Source organism: Rattus rattus, chromosome 1 (genome assembly GCF_011064425.1).
Source record: "Rattus rattus isolate New Zealand chromosome 1, Rrattus_CSIRO_v1, whole genome shotgun sequence".
In the NCBI taxonomy this organism is placed as follows: Eukaryota; Metazoa; Chordata; class Mammalia; order Rodentia; family Muridae; genus Rattus; species Rattus rattus.
Genome location: NC_046154.1, coordinates 171,860,722 through 171,881,049, shown reverse-complemented (window position 1 = coordinate 171,881,049; position 20,328 = coordinate 171,860,722). Strand labels below are relative to the sequence as shown.

General features: G+C 43.0%; 1 protein-coding gene across 1 annotated transcript in view; it reads left to right on the top strand.

The window, feature by feature from the left end:
- Positions 1 to 16,282, top strand: part of Cfap54 (cilia and flagella associated protein 54) — a 276,477-nt gene extending 260,195 nt beyond the window's left edge. The window contains exon 68 of the mRNA XM_032911469.1: positions 16,074 to 16,282. Coding sequence (XP_032767360.1) covers positions 16,074 to 16,193 — 120 coding nt within the window. The 3' untranslated portion in view covers positions 16,194 to 16,282. The remainder of the gene's footprint in view (positions 1 to 16,073) is intronic.
- The last annotated feature ends 4,046 nt before the right edge of the window (positions 16,283 to 20,328 follow it).

Below are 20,328 nucleotides of genomic sequence, written 5' to 3'. Positions count from 1 at the left end.
ATTATAATGCTGACTAGGTCTGATACAATAAGATTGCTTCCTACTGGGTTTTTTTTTTATCCTCACTGCTTTGTCCAGTGTCTTATAAGACAGGCATAGCAAATATTAAAGGAATGAATGGTTTGCAATTCATCTTCCAAAGATAGCCCAGAGAGAGCAGTTCTACCCCTGCCATGACCTTGGGCTCTGGGGCCATCAACATCAGCCTTTCATTGGGCAGTCATCTTCGGCAGAGTACTCCTTGTTGGCAGCCACGGAGCCAGGCCCAAGAATGCAGAAAGCAAAAGTTCGACTTCCTGCCTTGAAGAAATCCTACAGTTTAGCTGGAGAGGCCACCAGCCTCAGGCGCCATTATCTGCATTCCTCTAACCCGCTCCTGCCACAGCTCTGGAGGTGATGAACTTCTCTGGGCCTTTTTTCTTCTGAGGGCTTATTGGTTCCTACCATGAAATTTAGTGGTCCATTGTTAACCGTTTTTATTGCTCCGAAAAATGACTTCACAGTAATAGAGTAGCCTCAGCAAAACACAAACACGGCCAAGGGTCATTCACATAACATTTTCCTCTGATTGCAAAGAGCAGGCAAAACACAAGTGTCAGCTCTGCAGTGGGCCCGGTGGTCGGGGCATGATTTGCAGCTTTGCTGTGAAGATGGAAAAATGAACCAAATCTTCAAAGTCCTGAATAGAAAGAGAATTAAGTTTTAGGCAGGGGTGGGGGGGGAGGGAGGAGTCAGCGGCATTTAAAAGTTTCCCGTAGCTGCCTGTAAGGATGGCCACTAGGGAAAAGGGGGAGCCCTTTCCTGCACAAAGCTGGCTCTCTAGAAAGGGTGCCCGGAGCCGATGCTTACAGAAGGAAAAGATGGTGGCTGAGGTGTTTTTTTTTTTTTTTTTTTTTTTTTTTTCCCTAATGAGTAACTATTTTGCATGAAGACACAGGAAAATGAAGTAAGATACTGTTTCAAAGTACTGGCCAGCATTTGGGAGGCTGAGGCAGAAGGATCCCCATGAATCTAAAGCCAAGTTGAGTTACATAGTAAGTTCTTGGCCAGCCTGGGCTACTCAGTGAATTCTAACCATCCAAGGCTACAGAATGAGACCAAAGGACCTGCCCAAAGCCACATCGTTGACAACTGTCACACCCCAAATGAACTGACCGTAGAGGACCCTGTCAACCATTATAGTTATCCTGAAGCCACATCTTACAAGGGACAGAACACCCCAGGCCTCTCTGTGGGTGGTTGGGCCTTCTCACAGCCTGGTGGCCTGGTGTTCAAGACTAGGCTTCCAAGGATGTCCAAGCGAAAGCTCTATTGCTGTTTCCGCTCTAATTTTGATCAGTGCACAATGACTCCTCTGAAGAGATCCCCAGCGTTCAAATTTAGACATAGCCCACATCCTGCTGGAAGAATAGCCCACCAGTTTGTAAGGAGAGTATGTGTGCTGGGATCTGTAGCTAACAATGCCCCAGGACGCTCCTTGCAGCTAGCGGAGCTCTAACAAAACCTCGGATGTGCAGCAGTTAACACACTATAAACAGCATACCCCACTTCTAGCACAGAGCTCTGTACTGCCCATTGCCAGTAATTACTGAGTGTTATCAATTAATTCTATTAACACATTTCTGCGGGGCTCACAATTGCAGATTTTCCTTCTCCGTCTCTTTTCCCCCCTCCTTCTTTCTTTTACTTGATTTCTGTTGGAGCAGCCCCGAGGTGTCTGAATAGATTTTTATGGGCATCTAGAATTACATCTTCCTGCTTTGAGACATTATCATTCCATCCTCAAGTGAAGAGGACCCTTTGTGTGTAAGATCACAAGGCATCCACTTAATATTCTTATATTCTTTCCGAGACAATGCCAGACGGCATCAGTTCCACGCTGCTTTTTAAAACACTGCACTGACTTCGATTCTATCATCCCTCCGTTTGCATCTGACTGTCAAATTTGGGTAAGGGAAAAAGAAAGGCCCTAAGAAAAGATCAGGCTATTAGTGTGCTCTTCAAATGCTAAGAAAAGGCTACTCTGTTTAGAGCATTTCAAAATGCCCATCTCTCTGAGATTTGCCAGCAATAGCATCAAGGTGAAATACGCTTTTTTTTTTTTTTTTTTTTTTTTAATGGAGAAACTGCGAGATTTTGTGCCTCCTGTGTTCAGGGTACAGGACCACTTTGTGACGATTCAGTTTAAGGGTTTGATGATCCTGGAGTGTAATTTGGACCATGGTACCGTCATGAACCGGATACTATGTGTTTTACCGTCAAAGTGGCAGAAGTATGTGCTTTCCTCCACAAATCAAGCTGGGGCTTCATCTCCAAAACAAGTCCAGATCCGTCTCAAGGGGACAGTTAGTTGCTTTGTACAACTTCCAGGAAAGTAAGAGACAAGGGAATCATTAGCCAATCTCATTTCTCTCTGTTTCTGGAAAATACTGAGGTAAACGATGGGTTTCATTTCCTTCATTCAAGTTTGCTAAATGGCTCTGCCTGGACCTTGGAGCTGGGGAGGTGACTCGGCAGTCAAGAGCGTGCTGCTTGCCTTTCCAGAGGCCTGGAGTTCAGTCATGGAACTCATGTCAGTCTTCCCATAGCTACATTTACCTTCAGCTCCGGGGGACCTGATCCGATGCCCTGCAGTTACCTATACGTACATGGTAGACACACGCACACACGCACACGCTCGCACACAAAAATAATAAAAAGTAAAGCATTTTTAAAAAGTAGCCCTTGGGCTAGGTACAAAGGTACACACTTATAATCCTTGCATTTGAGAGGTACAAGAGGAACAAGGAGTTTGAAGCTAGCCTGTGCTCCTCAGTGAGCTTGAGGACAGCCTGAGCTACATAGTAAGGTTTTTTCTCTTTGTCACAGATCCAACAGTGTGACTCTATTTTCAATGTAGGTAAATGACATTTTTCCTTCACACAGCTAAATAAATTGCTAAAGCTTTAAGCGTTCTTTTCATAAATAGTCTGTAAATTTAGGGTAAATATGCCAAGAAAGAGCAGGTGTGACTTTACCCATCTTCCCTGTTTCCTTTGGCCAAAAGCCAGTGGAAGTTTTGGAAGTTATTCTGCATACATTACAGACATCTGGTACCCACATGGCCTCTTCTCAACTACTTCAGGGGCACAGCACAGTGGGAAGATCCCTTGACCCGTGTTGCGATCTGCCCCTGTAATTAAGTCAGTCATTAAAGAGCCCTGGTTGACTAGGTTCTGGTGAAGGGCTCAGAAGCAATGAATCCTAATGCAAGAAACAGAAGGATTGGTTCCTCGTTAGACTGCTCTGTGTGTGACCGTGCAAAAGCTACTGTTAGTCTAGGGTTCACTCCCTCCTTTGAGTATTGGTAGCAATAAGCTACTGTCACCTGAAGTCACACTAGGAAAGGACCAGTATTCAACACAGTGCCAGGCCAGCCCTGTGTCATTCAATACTCTGTGGTCATCTTTATTTTCCCCAGTCTTAGGTTGATGTGAACTCCGGCGTATTTGACTGTTAGCTTTTCCCTTCATGAGTGGCTTTCAGCCTAATCTGATGGTTTGCTGATCTTGAAAAAGTAAATGAAAGAGTGAACGGCCCATTAACAGGGGTGTTCTTAATTATTTTAGTTGTTTTCAGCCATGCCTTTCAAATTAACTGTAGATTCTCACGGAGTCATATCATTATAAGAAACAACACAGGAGTTGAAGAGATGACTTAATGATTAAGAGCACCAGCTTCTCTTCCAGAGGATCCAGGGTTCAATTCCCAGCACCCACGTGGTGACACATAACCATGTGTAACTCTAGTTCGGGGGGATCTGATGCTCTTCCGGTCACCATGGGCACTGCATACACATGATGTATAGAAAGGACATGTTCAGGCAAAACACTCCATACGCACAAAGACAAGTAAGATTTTGAAATAAGAAATCATACAGAGAAGACAGGCCTGTGCCTCCATGTTAGAATACTTGCTTATCTCTTGTGAGTTCCCCAAAACTAAAAGAAAGGACAGGAAAGAGGACAGATAAGAAGAGTACAGAAAGTCTCAGTACAATGTTTGCATGTTTCATTATACAATGAAAGTCCGGCATCATAACCAGCGTGGGGGCACTGACACTCTCAAAACACATGTCTGCCATCACCAGCATCACGGTCACCCTGTGAATGCCCTCTTCTGATCCAGTCTGTCCACTCCTAACCACTGGCAGCCACTGATCTTCTTTACATTTCTATAATATATTCATTTCAAGGATGGTCTGTAAAAGGAGGGACACACGGTATAACCTCTTGGGACTGGTCTCCTTTCCACTTCCCATAATTCCATAGCTAGTCATAAACCTATCCTCTCAATAAACAAAATATTCTGAAAATTTACACATTCAGTATTTGGCCACAGAGCTCTTGTTCACCCTCCAGTGTCTGATGTGAGGCAGATAGTAAATGCTCAGTGCCAGAGATGGTCTCCCACACCTCCCTCCCTCCCTCCCTCTCTCCCTCCCCCTCCTCCATCCCTCCCTCCACCCCTCTCTCCCTCCCCTGCCCTCCTACCCTCTTGTCATGCCATCTCCTTCTCTACATCCCCTCATTCATCCACAAAGGCCGGTTGCCAGGATTCAAATACTAACAGAAACAGTTGCAGACTCTCAAACTTTTTGCCGGCGGCCATTGCTGGTGGCTAAGAAAGGTGTGCAGCTGGTCATGGTGTGCACCAATGCGAACGGAGTCAGCGTGAGATGCTTTCCTTCCGCACCGTGCACGTAAGTCTGCTCTTCCATTTCCCTCTGCACTGGGAGCTGCTAAGTAACAGAACCCAGCATGCTTTGATTTGTGGCAACAAAGTCCCCAACATAGAGTGTGAACTTTGGTTCTTTACAAAGCCTTTGCTTTAAAAAAGACAGAGAGGGGAGGGGGGAGGTGTGTGTGCGCGGAGGGGGGGGGCACCTCTGGTTTCTAGTTTCTAGTTGCCAGAAGTTAAACTCTGGGAGGAAAAAAAAAGATCAAGTATTGCTGTAACTGTGAAGTTTTTATTTCTGTGTCTCCTACAGACTGGCACCACTAAGACCCTTGGGAGGGTACCCAGCAGCTAACATGGCTACTGAGATTCAAAGCTCTGACCTTTCACTGAAGTTGAGCTCTTACTGTGGTACTGGAAGTGTAGCGAGGGAAGGCAAGCTCGCCAGAGGAGAAATTTCAGTCAGGATGGGGCAGACTGTGCTAAGAAACCCCAATGCTCAACAGCAGGTGTTCATGGGCACAATTTGTTCATGTGCACAATTGTGTATGTGTGTGGGCACATGTTTGTACACGTGTGCACACACATTTGAGTATGTGTATGCTGAGCGCACATGTGGTATAGCTCACTTGGACACTGTGGGTACCACTCATCACCTGCTTTCTTAAGTTCATAGGTGTGCCAGGCCAGCTGCTCTGTGAGCTTCCTGTAGTAGAATGTATTAATCCCTGCCTGAGGTTTCTACCCCACCTAAGCTATTTAAGTTCCCGGATGAAAGATACACACGATCTTTATGCTTACAATAAGCCTTAGTCAGCACAAGAGCTGGGTAGATACTACTCTCTATGTTGTTAAGATCTATTTCCTATCAATAACCCTGCGTTATTACTTACTATTTTCTTCTGGGCTGCTCTTAACTTCATTTGGTAACTTCTCAGGGCTACATTTTCTTGACTCCTAACCCATGGCAGCTTCTCCTCTTCTTCCTCCACTTTCTTCTCCTCATGGTCCTCCTCCAACCCCAAGTCCAAGAAACCTGAACCCCACCTCTATCTCTTCTGTCCAGCTATTGGCTGTTGGCATCTTTATTTACCAATCAGAAATAACTTGGGGGCAGGGTCACATGGCTTCATTTGTGTCTATGTGCAGACTCCACATCTTGGCTGAGGCAGCTTCCAGGGATCCTCCTGTCTCTGCCTCCCATCTCCACATGAAAGGAATGGTGGGACCACAAGTTTGTGCTACTGCCTCTAGATTTACATGGGTTCGGGGGATTTGAACTCAAGACCTCACACTTTAATGGCGAGTGCTTTACACTGAACCATCTTCACATCCCAAATAAGACTTATTTGCCTCACATCTAGTAGAGATTAGGTACTTGGACTTGTACCAGTGGGATCTGCAATGGCTGTTCAAGGATAACACTGCCAGAGAAGCCTTCAGAAGGTTGCCCACAGATCCTAACATCCTGGCAGTTACAGAGAGCGCAGACTCATTGGGAGTTTCTGTTCCTAGGCTCTTTTCCTCTGAAATGTATTCCAGTCTAGGTCTAGATAATAAATCCCAAAAGGCATCCTGAGTAGCTGTCATAATTTTTACTCATATCCTATTGTCTCAACCCAATTTGCAAGAGTATACTAGGGAGCACTATGAAGACATACCCATGTATTTTAGTGGACACTAATAACTTTTTGTCACAATAGGCTGAAGTAGAAATATCATGATTTTTTTAAAGTAAAAATATGAGACAATACCAATCTCCACAGAAGCTTTAATGAATATAGCTCTTAACTCATCTCTCTGGACCACACACATAACCAGTTGAACTAGGATCTTCAAGAGGAATCCCCAGAACCTGTTGCCTTGCATGACAAAGCAGCACAGTGAATGTGGCTGGGTTTAGGACAACATGCTGATGACCCAGAAGGTGGTCATCAGTGCCCTCGTATAGGGAGCTCCAGAGGGATTGGACAGCAAAGAGGAGATGGAGGGCCAGCATGAAGCCACAAGCCAAGGAGTGTAAATGACTTCCCAGATAGGCTCTCCAAAAGAAACCAATCCAGACCACATCACGATTTGACATCCATTAAATAGATTTCAGACTTCTGAGCTCCAGGACTTACAGCCAATTTTGTTATGAATCACTAAGTTTACATGAATATGTGGATTCTGTGACAGGGAACAAATACACAACCACATTCTAAGCTAAACATGTGACTTCAGATTTTGTTTGTACTTAAGATAGGTATCATCACCACCACCACCAATACCATCACCATCACCATCACCATCACCATCACTATCACCATCACCATCACTTCTGTGAGAGAAGTTGAGGGGCAAAGATGTTAGGTAACTCACCCAAGGACCCTCAGCTAGCAGGTATCCAGGTCAGACTCTATGTCTAGGCTGATGGCTACTCAGAATATGTCCGTTAGCACTGTACTCTAAACAGTTTTTTCCCTAGCACCCAGTTTTCCCATGATTACCCATTGCTGTCTCTATGAACTGTCCCTGGTCTATGCAACATCACCCAGTCCCAGCCAATTTCATTCTTCTGATCCCCCATGGGCTCAGAAATTTGTGAAAGAGTCGAGGGGAATTTCTCAGTATTGTGGTTGGCCTTTTCCTCCAGGAGAAGCATGGTCACCTCACTACCATCTCGGAGCAGTAAAAACCTTGGCTCAGTAGCCAACCAAACGAACATCAACAGATACGTTCATAAGCTGATATCACATAGTAATATCAACAAAGAGGAGTGGAGGTCACCAGAGTATCACCTGGAAATCCAGCCAAGCAATAGTCCCTCTGCCCCACCCCACTCCCAGCTGAAAAGGATCTTGGGAGATCCTGAGGTGTGGAGGAAGTGGAAGGTTAACGGGAGATCACCATCCATCGTGGGTTGGGATATTGTAATGGGGCAGGTGTTTTGGGACTATCCATATCCCTCAACACTATCCCTCACCTGAGATTCTATAAATGAGCCAAGAAACTCCTGAGCAGTCTACCACACCGTATTTGTGTGGAACCCCTTACTCTGATTTAACATCATTGTCCTAACTGGAGTGAAGAGATGGCTGTCTCCCCAGGCAGAGCTGGCAGAGTTAGGATCCAAGTGAATTTTTTTCCCCTCCACTTAAGCTTTCAGGAAGAGATTACTTAAGGGGAGATGTTAGTTCTGAATCTTTTTCCTACTCTTTAATTGTTAATTTCTCCTCAATTCTAGAGTAGAATATTCCTAGGGTAATCAAATAGAATGATTAATAGAAGCAATGCACTAGACTTATTTTATCAAGATCTCAAAGAGAAGCTTCTGAAAATTTGGTATAAATAGTGAAGTTATTTTAAATTTCCCCTCAACTTACTTTGGTTGCACACCAGGATGCATTTTGCCATATTAACATTGCACGTGAGAGTGTGTGTGTGTGTGTGTGTGTGTGTGTGTGTGTGTGTGTACATGTATGTGTGTGTGTGTGCATGTGGATGCCAGAGGTGACCCTGGTTGTCTTTCCCGACTTCTCTTCACCTTACTGCTTTGAGACGGGATCTTTCACTGAACCGAAGCTCATCCATTGACTAGGCTGACAGGCAAGTGAGCTCTTGGAGTTCACCTATTCCAAGTTCCCTGCATTGGGGCTGCAAACATGTGCTTCTGCACACAGTTTTGCTTTTTTTTCTTAATGTGGTTGCTTGGGATCTGAACTCATGTCTTCATGCTTGGCCAGCAAGCCAGTTTGCTGACCAAGCTCTCTCTCTAGGCCCCAGTGCTCATGACTTCTTCTGATGCAGCCTGAGTTCAGGTACTGGTCAATATTGTAACACAGAGCCTTGACACCCACTGCCACAGTTCAAGGTAATACCGAAGGGCCATTCTATGTTCAAAGATGCCCATGTTTTCTCCCAACTTCTCCTCCTATCCAATGCCATTTTCTCTGAGTGCATTAATCTCATGGTCATTTGCTGAAGCTAGTGAACTTCTGGAAGCTAAATTCCATCTCAGAATCTGCTTTCTGAGGGCAATGGTCAGCTTTCTAGCACTATAAGGAATATCTGGGGTAATGTTTATAAGAAAGAAAAGGATTATTTTGCCTTTAAGTTTCTGAAAGTCCAGTCCATGATTCTATTGGCCCTATCGTCTTTCGTCCTGTGGTGAAGTAACACATTATGGAACAACAACAGAAACGGACGTTCTTATTAAATTCTATGTCCAAGGATCTGTTTCCTTTAACCCTCCCTCCCAACACTTGACTATGAGAGCCCTAGGCCCTTGAACTTGCATCCAATCCAACATGTATGCCTTGTGTGCTGTCCTGTGTGCCCTGTGTAGTGTACAGTGTTTCCTCTGTGCTGTGTTGTGTGCCCTGTATATCCTATATGCTCTCTGTGATGTCCTGTGCACCTTGCATGCTGTCCTGTGTGTCCATTGAAAAGCATACCTCTCTGATAAAAGAGAACAACTTCAAAGACTTTCTCTAGATCTTGGAGTCTTGAGCAGTCAGGCTAAAGCTTAAGAAAACCAGCTTCAACTTTCCCTATTTCCTTAAAGGTCTCTTTTGTTCTTGAAGGGGTGTTTTCTTAAATAATTCTCTATAAAAAGAAATGGTTCACTTTGTAAAAACCCTCGCCATGCAAGTCTGATGACCCGAGTTAAGTCCCAGGGACTCACATGGCGAAAGGAGAGAATTGACACCCAAGGTTGTCCCCTTATTTCTTGTATGTGTGCTGTGTGCTGTGTTGTATGCACATGTACGCATGTGCATGCATGCATACATACAAATAAATTCTTAAAAGCATGTACTTGTAATAAAGAAGACACTGTCAACACTCCCACTTTCCCCCAATCAGACTGTCATGTCTGAGTCCAGAGTGGGTTTAAAGGCAGAGAGTGCAGAATGGGAGCCATGGAGGGAAAGGTTGTGACACACACGCACAGCCAGAATACAGCAAATACAGAGGCGAATGCCAGCAGCAAACCTCTGAACTGAGAATAGGACCCCCGTTGAAGGAATCAGAGAAAGAACTGGAAGAGCTTGAAGGGGCTCGAGACCCTATATGTACAACAATGCCAAGCCACCAGAGCTTCCAGGGACTAAGCCACTACCTAAAGACTATACATGGACTGAACCTGGACTCTGACCTCATAGGTAGCAATGAATATCCTAGTAAGAGCACCAGTGGAAGGGGAAGCCCTGGGTCCTGCTAAGAATGAACCCCCAGTGAACTAGACTGTCGGGGGGAAGGCAGCAATGGGGGGAGGGTGGGGGGAGGGAACACCCATAAGGAAGGGGAGGAAGGGATGTTTGCCCGGAAATCGAAAGGAATAACACTCAAAATGTATATAAGAAATATTCAAGTTAATAAAAAAATAAATAAATAAAAAAAAAATATTCATTAATTGGTGTTCTCACTCATTTTTTTTATTTGCTGTGATAAGCATGGCTAACAGAGGCAGTTTGAGAGAGTAAAGGGCTTACTATATCCTGATGTGACCTGTTACTCAGAGAAGTCAAAGTAGGAACGGAAGACAGGAACCGAAGACAGGAACATGGAGACAGGAACTGAAGCAGAGATTATAGAGGAGTGCTGCTTAGTGGCTTTCTCTTTCTGGCTCTCTCAGATTGATTTCTTACACCACCCACAGTGAGCCTGGTCCTGCACCAACAATCACATCAAGAAAATTCCCCTACAGGTTTGCTTACAGGCAGTCTGCAGGGAAGCAACCCCTCAATGCAGATTCCCTCCTCTCAGATAACTGTAGCTTGTTTCAAGTTAACCAAAACCAACCCCACAAGCCTTAGTGTGCATAATACTTAGCTTTGACTGTTAAATGGATTTTGTTTGTTTGTTTTTGTTTTATTTTTGTGTTTTGGTTTGGTTTTTTTGTGTGTGTTTGAATCAGAGTTTAATGAAATCCAGTGTGACCCAGAAATGTATATATCTGAAATGATCCAGTCACTGAGCTTGTACATTTTGTCCCCAAACACTAAATGGTTCTATACTTCTCCAACACCAACTGAGCTTCAAACAGCTAACCCAGAGTTTCCAGGGAATCAAAAAGCTAAGGGCCCCATCCCATAAGCATGCATTCATTCACCTCTGCCAGCTGCAAACAGAGTGCATACTCTATTCACATGTCTTTCAAGCTACAGACTCACAAGTGTCTTCCGGCTTCAATAATTGTTAAAGCACTCATAGTACCCATGATAGCACATAAGGAAGCTCACTTTGTATGATTATTGGTATATTAGAAAGGGCACAATGACCCAGAAAGAGAGGCAGAGAGATGTACACACTGGGCAAGATCTTGGAGAAAGGATGGGGTATGTCTATGCCCTTTCTAATGGTGGTTCTGTCTTCAGTCTACCTCATGCTTCCACTGGCAGGAACCTCAAACAGGGTTTTATGGGAGACCTGTTATGTAAGCCTGCTTGTTTAGTTGTTCATGGCCCGAAGGTGTGGGCACCGTCATGGTGATGATGCTGGCTGAGGAAGAATCTGTTCTTCTGTTCTTAGACAGCATGCCAACTGCCTGTACATGTTTTTCCCCCCACACGTTGAGTTTTAATATCCAGTTTTCTTGTTCTATTCAAATTTCCTTTTGCAATAACATTATTTCATTAAAATTTAATATTAAAAGATTTCTTACTATCTCACCAGTATGACTGCTTGAGCCCCTATTATATTAAAAATACTTTTCTGTCACAGTTAAAGTTTGATTAACACAAAAATTAGAGCGATGAAAAGGTAATTTCATTCTCAGAAAAGTGTGGGGTTTCCAGCAGATGAGAGAAATTATACAAAGGTCCTGTCTACCTCTGAAGAGTTGTGTACTGTCTCTGTCAGGATGGGAGGAGTGATACCATTCTTGCTGGCATCGGGGGAGTGTGTACTTAAATCAAATACAAGAAAACCAAACACATCCAGTTCTTTCTCTCCCAGGGTGTTAGATGGTTACCTAAGTTCTAAAAAGAACTTTAGAACTTTCTCATCAGATGGGTCCCCTATCATCCACAATATTGATTTTTAAGTAAACTAATAGCATAGTATCATATTATCCTCTGTCTTCTAAGATGGATGGTTTCCCCAGCTGGGAAAAAAATCTAGTCAATCAGTAACTTCAGAGAGGTGTTTAGTTAACAGGTAGGAAGTGTGATAGAGGAACCTGCATGTGAGATGGAAGGTGCCTTTCTTACTTTTGGACTATTAAATTATTCCCCATTGCGGATCCTGCACTGTACTTTGAGATTTTTGAAAAGAAGCAATTACATCCACCCACATCTCTGAACTTAAAATCATTCAAAATCATAGTACCAGAAGAAGCAAGCCAACCGGGTGAGGGGAAAATTCCCCACAGGCTTCCTTCATTGTTTAACATTTAGAACCAAAGAGAAGATGACTGGCATTGCACCTGAGAGAACCAGAAGATGTTTCAGGGTAGCTATCGAACATCAGATTGAGAAAAATCATAGATATTTTGAAAATCACACACACACACACACACACACACACACACACACACACACACACACACACACACACACCTGCGTGTGCTCTTGCTGATTTATTTTGAGACACAGACTCATTCTGTAACCAATGCTGCCCTTGAACTTGGGGACGGCCCTCTTGCCTCAGCCTCTCCAGTGTTGGCTATGCTATCTTGGACTAGAGATATAGCTCAGTGGTGGAATGCTTGCCTACCATGCATGATGCCCTGGACTGTAGCACCAGCACCACATGTACCAAGTGTGCTTATTCAGGCCTGTATGAGCATGACTGATGTCGTGGAGGTAGGACGATCAGAAGTTCAAGGTCATCCACAACTATATAATAAGTCTGAGGCCAGCCTGGAATACAGGAGACCCTGCCTGAAAAAGTGAGGCACATGGGTGAAAGGGAGTTGTTGACATGATTTTGGTATAAAACTTTATATAGAGACCCTACTTGAAAAAGTACAGCTCACAGGACAAAGAATGTAAACTGGCTGCAGGCATTTAGGGAACCATTATGTGGGTCAATGAGAAGCCAAGGAGGGGAGGCTAATAGTCACACATATATCTAATGAGGATGGGCCTTTAGATGGCATGAAACTGCCTGCACAAATCAGCTACTCAGTACGAGCAGAGTGAAGCCCTGCACTTTCACAAGAGGGCCTATGGGGTTGAAGGTGGAGGGTTAACGGTTGTCAGGGACATTGCAGTAGGAACAGAGAGGGACAGCTGGGCAACCACAGGATGACTGAAACCTCAAGTGCAATTTTCAAACTGTATGACTATATGGAGTACCGGAAAAGCTCACACGCAACTGGTAGGAGGTAAGAATTAGAACTCAGTTTGTTAGAAGTGGTCGATAGTAAAACATGTGCATATCTAATGGCACAGCAAACCTCGCTGTCGTGGGTATATCTCCTTTCAAATGCTTGTTTATTTTTTTTGTATCTTGTAACTCAGGCTGGCCTTGAACTCACTGTGTAGCCTTCAACTACTTCACATTGACCTTGAACTACTGATTCTCCTGCTTTCATGGACCAACTTCTGTGGTTCTAAGTGTGCAGTAACACACATGACTATGTGTGTATTCATTTGTTGATCTGGGCAATGGTTGCATCCATATATTCACACACAGACACACACACTACACACTATGCACACACACACACACACACACACACACACGCACACACACGCACACAGCATATATACTGTACATGTTAATAGCTCAGTCAGAAGTTTACCTTAATTTCATCCAGTAGTAGAAAAATATTCTAAAAGGCTCAAAATTCCTCTGGTGTCTAGAGTGGTGGGAGTGAGAACAGGGAGGGATCTGTCATTTTAGAGTAATTTGTCCCTCTCGAGGACAGATGAGAATGCATGGCTCTGGAGTGACAGCTGCCTTTATTCTACTCTTGTGCTGTGAAGGTGTTACCAGTGGCTCCCATACAGGAATTCACCGATTGCTCTTCATCCTTTGACAAATGGCCCCTTGTTCTTGACATATCCGTGACAAGGGCCAGAAGTCAAAGGGCAGTATCTATACTTAGCATGTGTTGTATCACCAAGCTAACTGCAACTTAAATAAACTAAGGTGGCCACTTAGTTTTTAAAAAACCAACCCTGTATTTAAACTGGAGAGGATTTGATAGTAAAAGAGAAATATTACAAAAGACAGTATACATATTTTAATGCTAATTAGTATTTCTTTGTATTCTACTCTGAAAATCATCTATAAAGGTTATTAAGTTGGGTATAAAGACTGATGATAGATAGCTCAGTCAGGAAAAGCAAACATAAGGATCTGAGTTCAGTTTCTAGAACCCGTAGAGGGGAATGCAGACATTGGTAATCCCAGCACTGGGAAATCAGACACTGGACTTACTGACAGCCCAGCCTACTCACGAGCCCCAGGCCAGTGAGAGAACTGTCTCAAAAACCAAGGCGGATGGCTCCAGAGGAATGACATTAGAGACTGACCCCTTTATGTCTCCACACATGTGACATATTCACATGCACGTGTGCATACATTAACACGCATCATGTGCATTCTAATTGAAAAAAGCATATATTATAGAAACAAAATCCAATATCTTAATCGGTGTTCTATTGCTATGAAGAGACATGATGATCACGGCAAGAAATTACTTGGGACTTAGAGTTTCAGAGAGTCAGTCCATTATTATCATGCAGAGAAATATGGCGGCCTGCAGGCATACATGGTGCTGGAGAGGTAGCTGAGCGTTCTCCTTCCTAATCTGAAGGAAGCAAGAAGAGAAAGACACTTGGCCTGGCTTGGGCTGTTGAGCCCTCAAAGCTCGCCCCCAGTGATACATTTCCTCCAACAAGTCTACCCCTTGTAATCCCTGTCAAGTAGCACCCTAATGATAGAGTATTCAAATTCATAAGCCTGTGGGGGCTATTCGTAGTCAAACTCCATCCATATAGAAAGAAATTCTCAAGCTAGAATATAGATTACATTGTGATTAAGGAAGCTGACTACATGTGGGGGTTTGTGTGTGGGGTTGTGTGGAATACGTGTGTGTGTGTGTGTGTGTGTGTGTGTGTGTGTGTGTGTGCTAGTTTCTTGTCCACTTGAAACAATCTAGAGCCATCTGAGAAGAGGGGACCTTAATTGAGAAAATGCCCCCATCATCCTGGCCTGTAGGCAACTTTACAGTGGGGGAATTTTCTTGATTGGTAGTTAATATGGAAGGGCTGAGCCCACTGTGGGCAGTGCCATCCTTGGGCAGTGATTCTGGGTTATATAAGAAAGCAATTTCAACAAGCCGGTAAGCAGAGTTCCTCCTGCTTCAGTCCCTGGCCCCAGCTTCCGCCCTGCTTAAGTTCCTGTCTTGGGCTTTCTTTACTAATGAACTGTGACAGGGATGTGTAAGCCAAAGAAAGCAACCCCTTCCTCCCCAGATGCCTTTGATTATGGCATGTATCATAATAATAGAAAGCAGACTAATATAGTCTATGCCTCTTCGTTATTTGAAGCCCTAGAAACCATGAAGTAAAGAAAAAGCAAAAATCACCTTCCACCTTTTTAGGTTCATTACGCTTGCTTGGGAATAAGTTGATGACTGATTCATTTAACAAGTAGCCAAAGAAATTAATAAAACTTGTCCTCTAACATCTTACCAGGCTTCAGACCCTCAACACAGGATGTACTGTGCCCTCTCCTCTGTATGGCATTTATGGTCACTTCTGACAGCATTTATTGTAGATGAACATGAATCCTGAACGGGGTCCAGGATTCCTTCCTCTCCTGTCAATCATCTTTGTTCTTTCTCTTACAATCAGTGCCACGACAATAGAGGAAGTCTGCGCTCCTCCATTTTAGTCTGTTTAGGGTGACTTTGGCTGTACCAGCTCTTAGTCACAGAAACTTGGGAGCCTCTTTAAGACAGAGTGACCTTGTGTCCTTATACTGTCTTGGTGCCTGAGCAGAACTTAGGACCAATGCAAGAGTGACAGAGTTTCAATGGGCCAATCAATCTAGTATGATGAACAAAGTCAGAAGTCATGTGCAAGAAATATATATGTATGTGTATATGTGTATTGTATATGATGTATATGTATATATCACTTGCTTATATTTGTGTGTGTGTATGTGTGTGTGTGTGTATGTATACACACACATAAATAACATTTGTCTTTAAGAGTATATGATATTTTAGGAGTGGATCTATAAATTTCAGTAGAATATAAGGTATAAATTAGCATTTGTGCCATATCATCCTGTAGAAAACCAATATTGTAAATATGAATGTTTACTGCCTTTTATATAACACTACTGCATGAAGTTTGCTTCAATCAGTAGTTTGAAACAGCACATCTCATACCTACTTCTGTGCTTTTCCTCAGGTTCCATTTGACGTCTCCCTGCCTGCTATATTCAGCCTCGAGAGACTTTTTGATCTGGCGAATGGTTGTATTGTGTCCGTAGGAAGCCTTTTCAACTGGGTGGTGTCAATTATTTCCTGAACATCCTTTATGGGATAACAGTTTAGGGGGACTTCACTGTTATTCAATCTTTGTTCAAAATAAATTTATAAATTTTTTCACCTCATAAATACCAATATGTCCTGTTATATGGAACTGAAGAATTTCCGTTATTTGGCTTGGGAAGAACATTTTGACCTTACATGGTACATGCTTCAGAGGGACTCTCGGCATAGAACTATTGCACTAGCTTTGGGACTCTGTAGATCTGGGTCTGTGCTGGAACTTCTCACCTGCTTGCTTTGTATCTTTGAAGAGTTAGCTTCAATCCTTACGCTGTTTGCTTCTTCATCTATAGGCTGGGAATTCGAGTGTCTGTCTCATAGCACTGCTGGGATGTACTCAGGTAAGTGAGGTAGCAAAATGAGGTGCTTAGCTCAGGCCTGATGAAGTAAGAGACCATGGAGTAGCGTTTTGCTGGTAACCTGGAAGAGGAACAGGCTTTTTGATTGTTCATCTAGCATCTAACAATGCCACATGCTAATCCTTCCCAGGCATTGACACATGAATGAATACTTGTGAAATAAAATAATAAATAAGCAAAACTAATGTGCAACCTTATATTTGTACTCAATTTTAATTTGCACACATCCAGCACAAGGTTCCAATGTTTGGGGACACCTAACTCAAGTTTTCTTATGCTATTATATAATGGAGATATAATTTTAGAAAGGAAGTTAAAGAGAAGAAAAGAATGGACATCTGGAACTTTGCCATAATTTTGCTATCAGTAGGAGAACTCGAGAAGAACAGAGAGGGGTAAGAGAATGCCTTTGGTGAATTTGTAGAGAACTTTTCTACTACCTGTCCAGAATGTGTCAAGGTTCAAGGCAAAAGTGGCAAGTTTCAATACTCTAAAAATGAGCTACAGTGAAGACTTGAGGCTGCATTAGTAAGTGAGAGAAAACTGTTAAAGGTGGATCGGGAGAGGAGAGACAAAGTCTTGACATTAGAAGACAGTGGGTAAGTAGAATCAAGCAACAGAGTGAGAGATGGCTTGGCTCATAAGAAAGATACACACATAGGATAGAGAAGGCCATGAAGATGAAAAGACTAACAGGAAATCATGTCGCAACAGAAGGAAAAAAGACCAGCAAGCTTAGGACAAAAGGCCCTACCAGATGACGATACCCTCAGATGAAATTTAGCTCCAGCAAAGAAGCCACATGGATGGCGATGGATACCCTGTGTCCTTTGATGAAGGATGGTGATTTATGGATATCTCTGCCATGTTAGAGAGCAGGTTTCCATTTCTCAATACAGGAAGTATAACATGACATAAAGCTGGACATTCAAGGGTCAAGAAAGGCCAGCATATTAGCTACACTTTTAACACATAACACACAACATGGCAAGCAAGTAGGGCTATTCAGTTCCATCTCTTGTTAACTTTCCACAAGGCACTATGGTTATTTTTCATCCTCCACTACTAAGCCTTTACCAGTTGGACACGTAATTCTCCTTATTAGTAGTAAATATAACTTCATACACTTTTTAAGAGCCATAGAACAGTGTCTGGCCCTCTATGGAGGCCTTAAACATTCGTTGAGTGAACAGCCATTGGAGAGGTGCTTGTGATCCTGGCAAAGTGATGCATGCGGCTATAGGAAAGAGGGAGTCCTTACAAGACACACTCAGACACCATCATCTAGATCTATAACCATCCCAAACCCAGGTGCCTAAATGAGAGTGTAAGGATGCCATCGAAAACATCCAGGGCAATATGGCACCACTGGAACCCAACTGTCCTATGACAGCAAGACCTGAATGTGTCAACACAGCCGAAGCACAAGGAAACAGACTTCCTTAAAGAGGGAATCCAAGAAGTCACCATGACCTCCATCACCATTCACCATTACCACTGTTGCCTACACTTTCTGGACCGTTAGCCACGCCTAACACTGGCTTAGTTGTTACTGCATAGGACTTGCGCCCCTTTATCTTCACAAAAGGACCGTGGTGTACATTGTCTTACTGACCCCACATGACAAAAGAAGAAACAGGATTATGAGGCAGTTAGATCACCTGATCAGTGATCAGGACCACTGATTTAGAGTTGCAGCCAGAATTTAAATCCTGCCTGGAGAATCTGAGCTCGTCAGTGCTAAGTGGGGTAGCTCCTACTCTTGCTCCTAGGCTCTGGGACCTTTGTAAGTGAGGCATAGCTGAACCTCGAGTTAAAATTACACCATCCGCTTTAGGAGTAGAGAGCTTTTAAGTGCCCTGTAGACCGGGATGAGTGGATGCTCTAAGAAATATGGAGATGATCCGAGAGAATGTTATCCACGTAGGTATGCTGACTTCCTGAGAGGAAGAAGGCACGTCCCTTCCAACCACTGCAGCCAATGCCACCTTTCAGTGTGCATGAAAAGTGTCTCTTCCCTTTCTGTTGTCTACAGACGCCATTATTCTCAGGTGTTGTTTTGCCTAAGCGACCCAGTGTCTACAATGTGCCAGACACTGTAAGAGTTTTCTCCATTTTAAGCCATCATTCTAGAAATCCCCTACATCTTCTAAAATAAGAGCGATGCTCCCTGGTTAAAACTGGTACCATCTGTGCCGGACACCGCAGGATTGAAGAACTGGGCCGAAGCACAAACAAACCAACAAACAAAATTTCAAAATCTACTAGCAGGAAGAATGTGTTGATTTCCAGAAATGTCTTGCAAGATCTTTTTTAAGACCAAATTAAAAATCTTAGCAACTGCTTTTATCATTTAAGAGCCATCTACAGTAAATACTTGCCAGCAGACACCTGCAATGGTTTCCACTTCTTTTAATTATAACGGAGCCAGCAGGAAGCAAAAGGAGAAAAGAAAAAAAAAAGTAAAAGCAAGGGAAGGAAACCGGGGAAGGAGAACCATTGCCTGCAGCTAAGGTATTGGTAACAGAAGCCAAGAGTTTCCTGTACCTGCCTTATTCCTCAAAGGAACTGGTGTAGAACTTGTCTGCCTGCCAGCCATTTGGATGCTCGAGTGCAGTTGTGTGGCTCGCTGCACACAGGGCACATACACAAGGGTGTGATGCTGACATCACAAATGCCTGAGAAACGGAAGGTGAAACATTTGTGACCCAATTATGTAAATGAGCATCAACCAACAGCCACCCCCCAAAAGAAACTGAACTGCTACAAATGACATTAGTTATATATTAGCCGTGTCAAATTACACAACATTTAAAGTTAAGTAGAGTGCCATAGTATTCATTAGTGCATGCATACATGCTAAGTCTTTTAAACACAAGTTAATGGTTGGCAGCAAATTCCAGCTGCTGTTGTCTCTTGGACAAAGGAGAGAGAATAAGCTTTAGGGAGAATTCTTAAGAGGTTTCACTTGTGTTTTTAATTTCCTTTTTTGAGCCAAATATTTGTTATGTAAATCTTTTGGGGTTTTGCATGCATATGTTTCACAAATTAAAACAAAACAAACAAACAAAAATCCCTCTCTTTCCTCCTCATCTTCCTGGTTGGCAGGCTTGGTGCGGTTACTGACTCCCATACCTGTCAACGAGAACTAAACACAAGCTGTGATTCTGGTCTCATACACGGCTACAACCCAGTGCTTCACAGGGCTGGTGCCATTCATTTTTCCATTTTAATGACAACTAAAACTCATTTGAAAACTCATGTTAAACTATATCCATATGCCCACTTTCAGAAAATCAATCTATAAAAATATTAATTTTTAATATAATAGCAGCAGAGCCTTAATAAATGTTTAATTCAGTGGAGGCAGAGTCCTTATGAGTCATCTGTCCCCTTGTTATACTTTAAATGATGTGATTTTCCAGAATTAGATCCGTGTCAAACCTTTTCCCTGGCTTGCCTATTGTATAAAATCAGTTCACAGGTAAAGTCAATCTACCATTCATACTTTCAATGTTTTAAATATTTATAAAGAAGTTTCTCTTTAACAAAGACTTAGGGTTTTTTCTTTCTTTCTTTCTTTCTTTCTTTCTTTCTTTCTTTCTTTCTTTCTTTCTTTCTTTCTTTCTTTTTTTGTTACTTTCTTGTCAGTAATGGCTTGCTTATGAGTTGCAATTCTGACACTAAAAATTTCCATGACAACCCATTTCTTTTTTTTTGTCATAAACATCTGCATGTTAAAGAGGGAGGCTT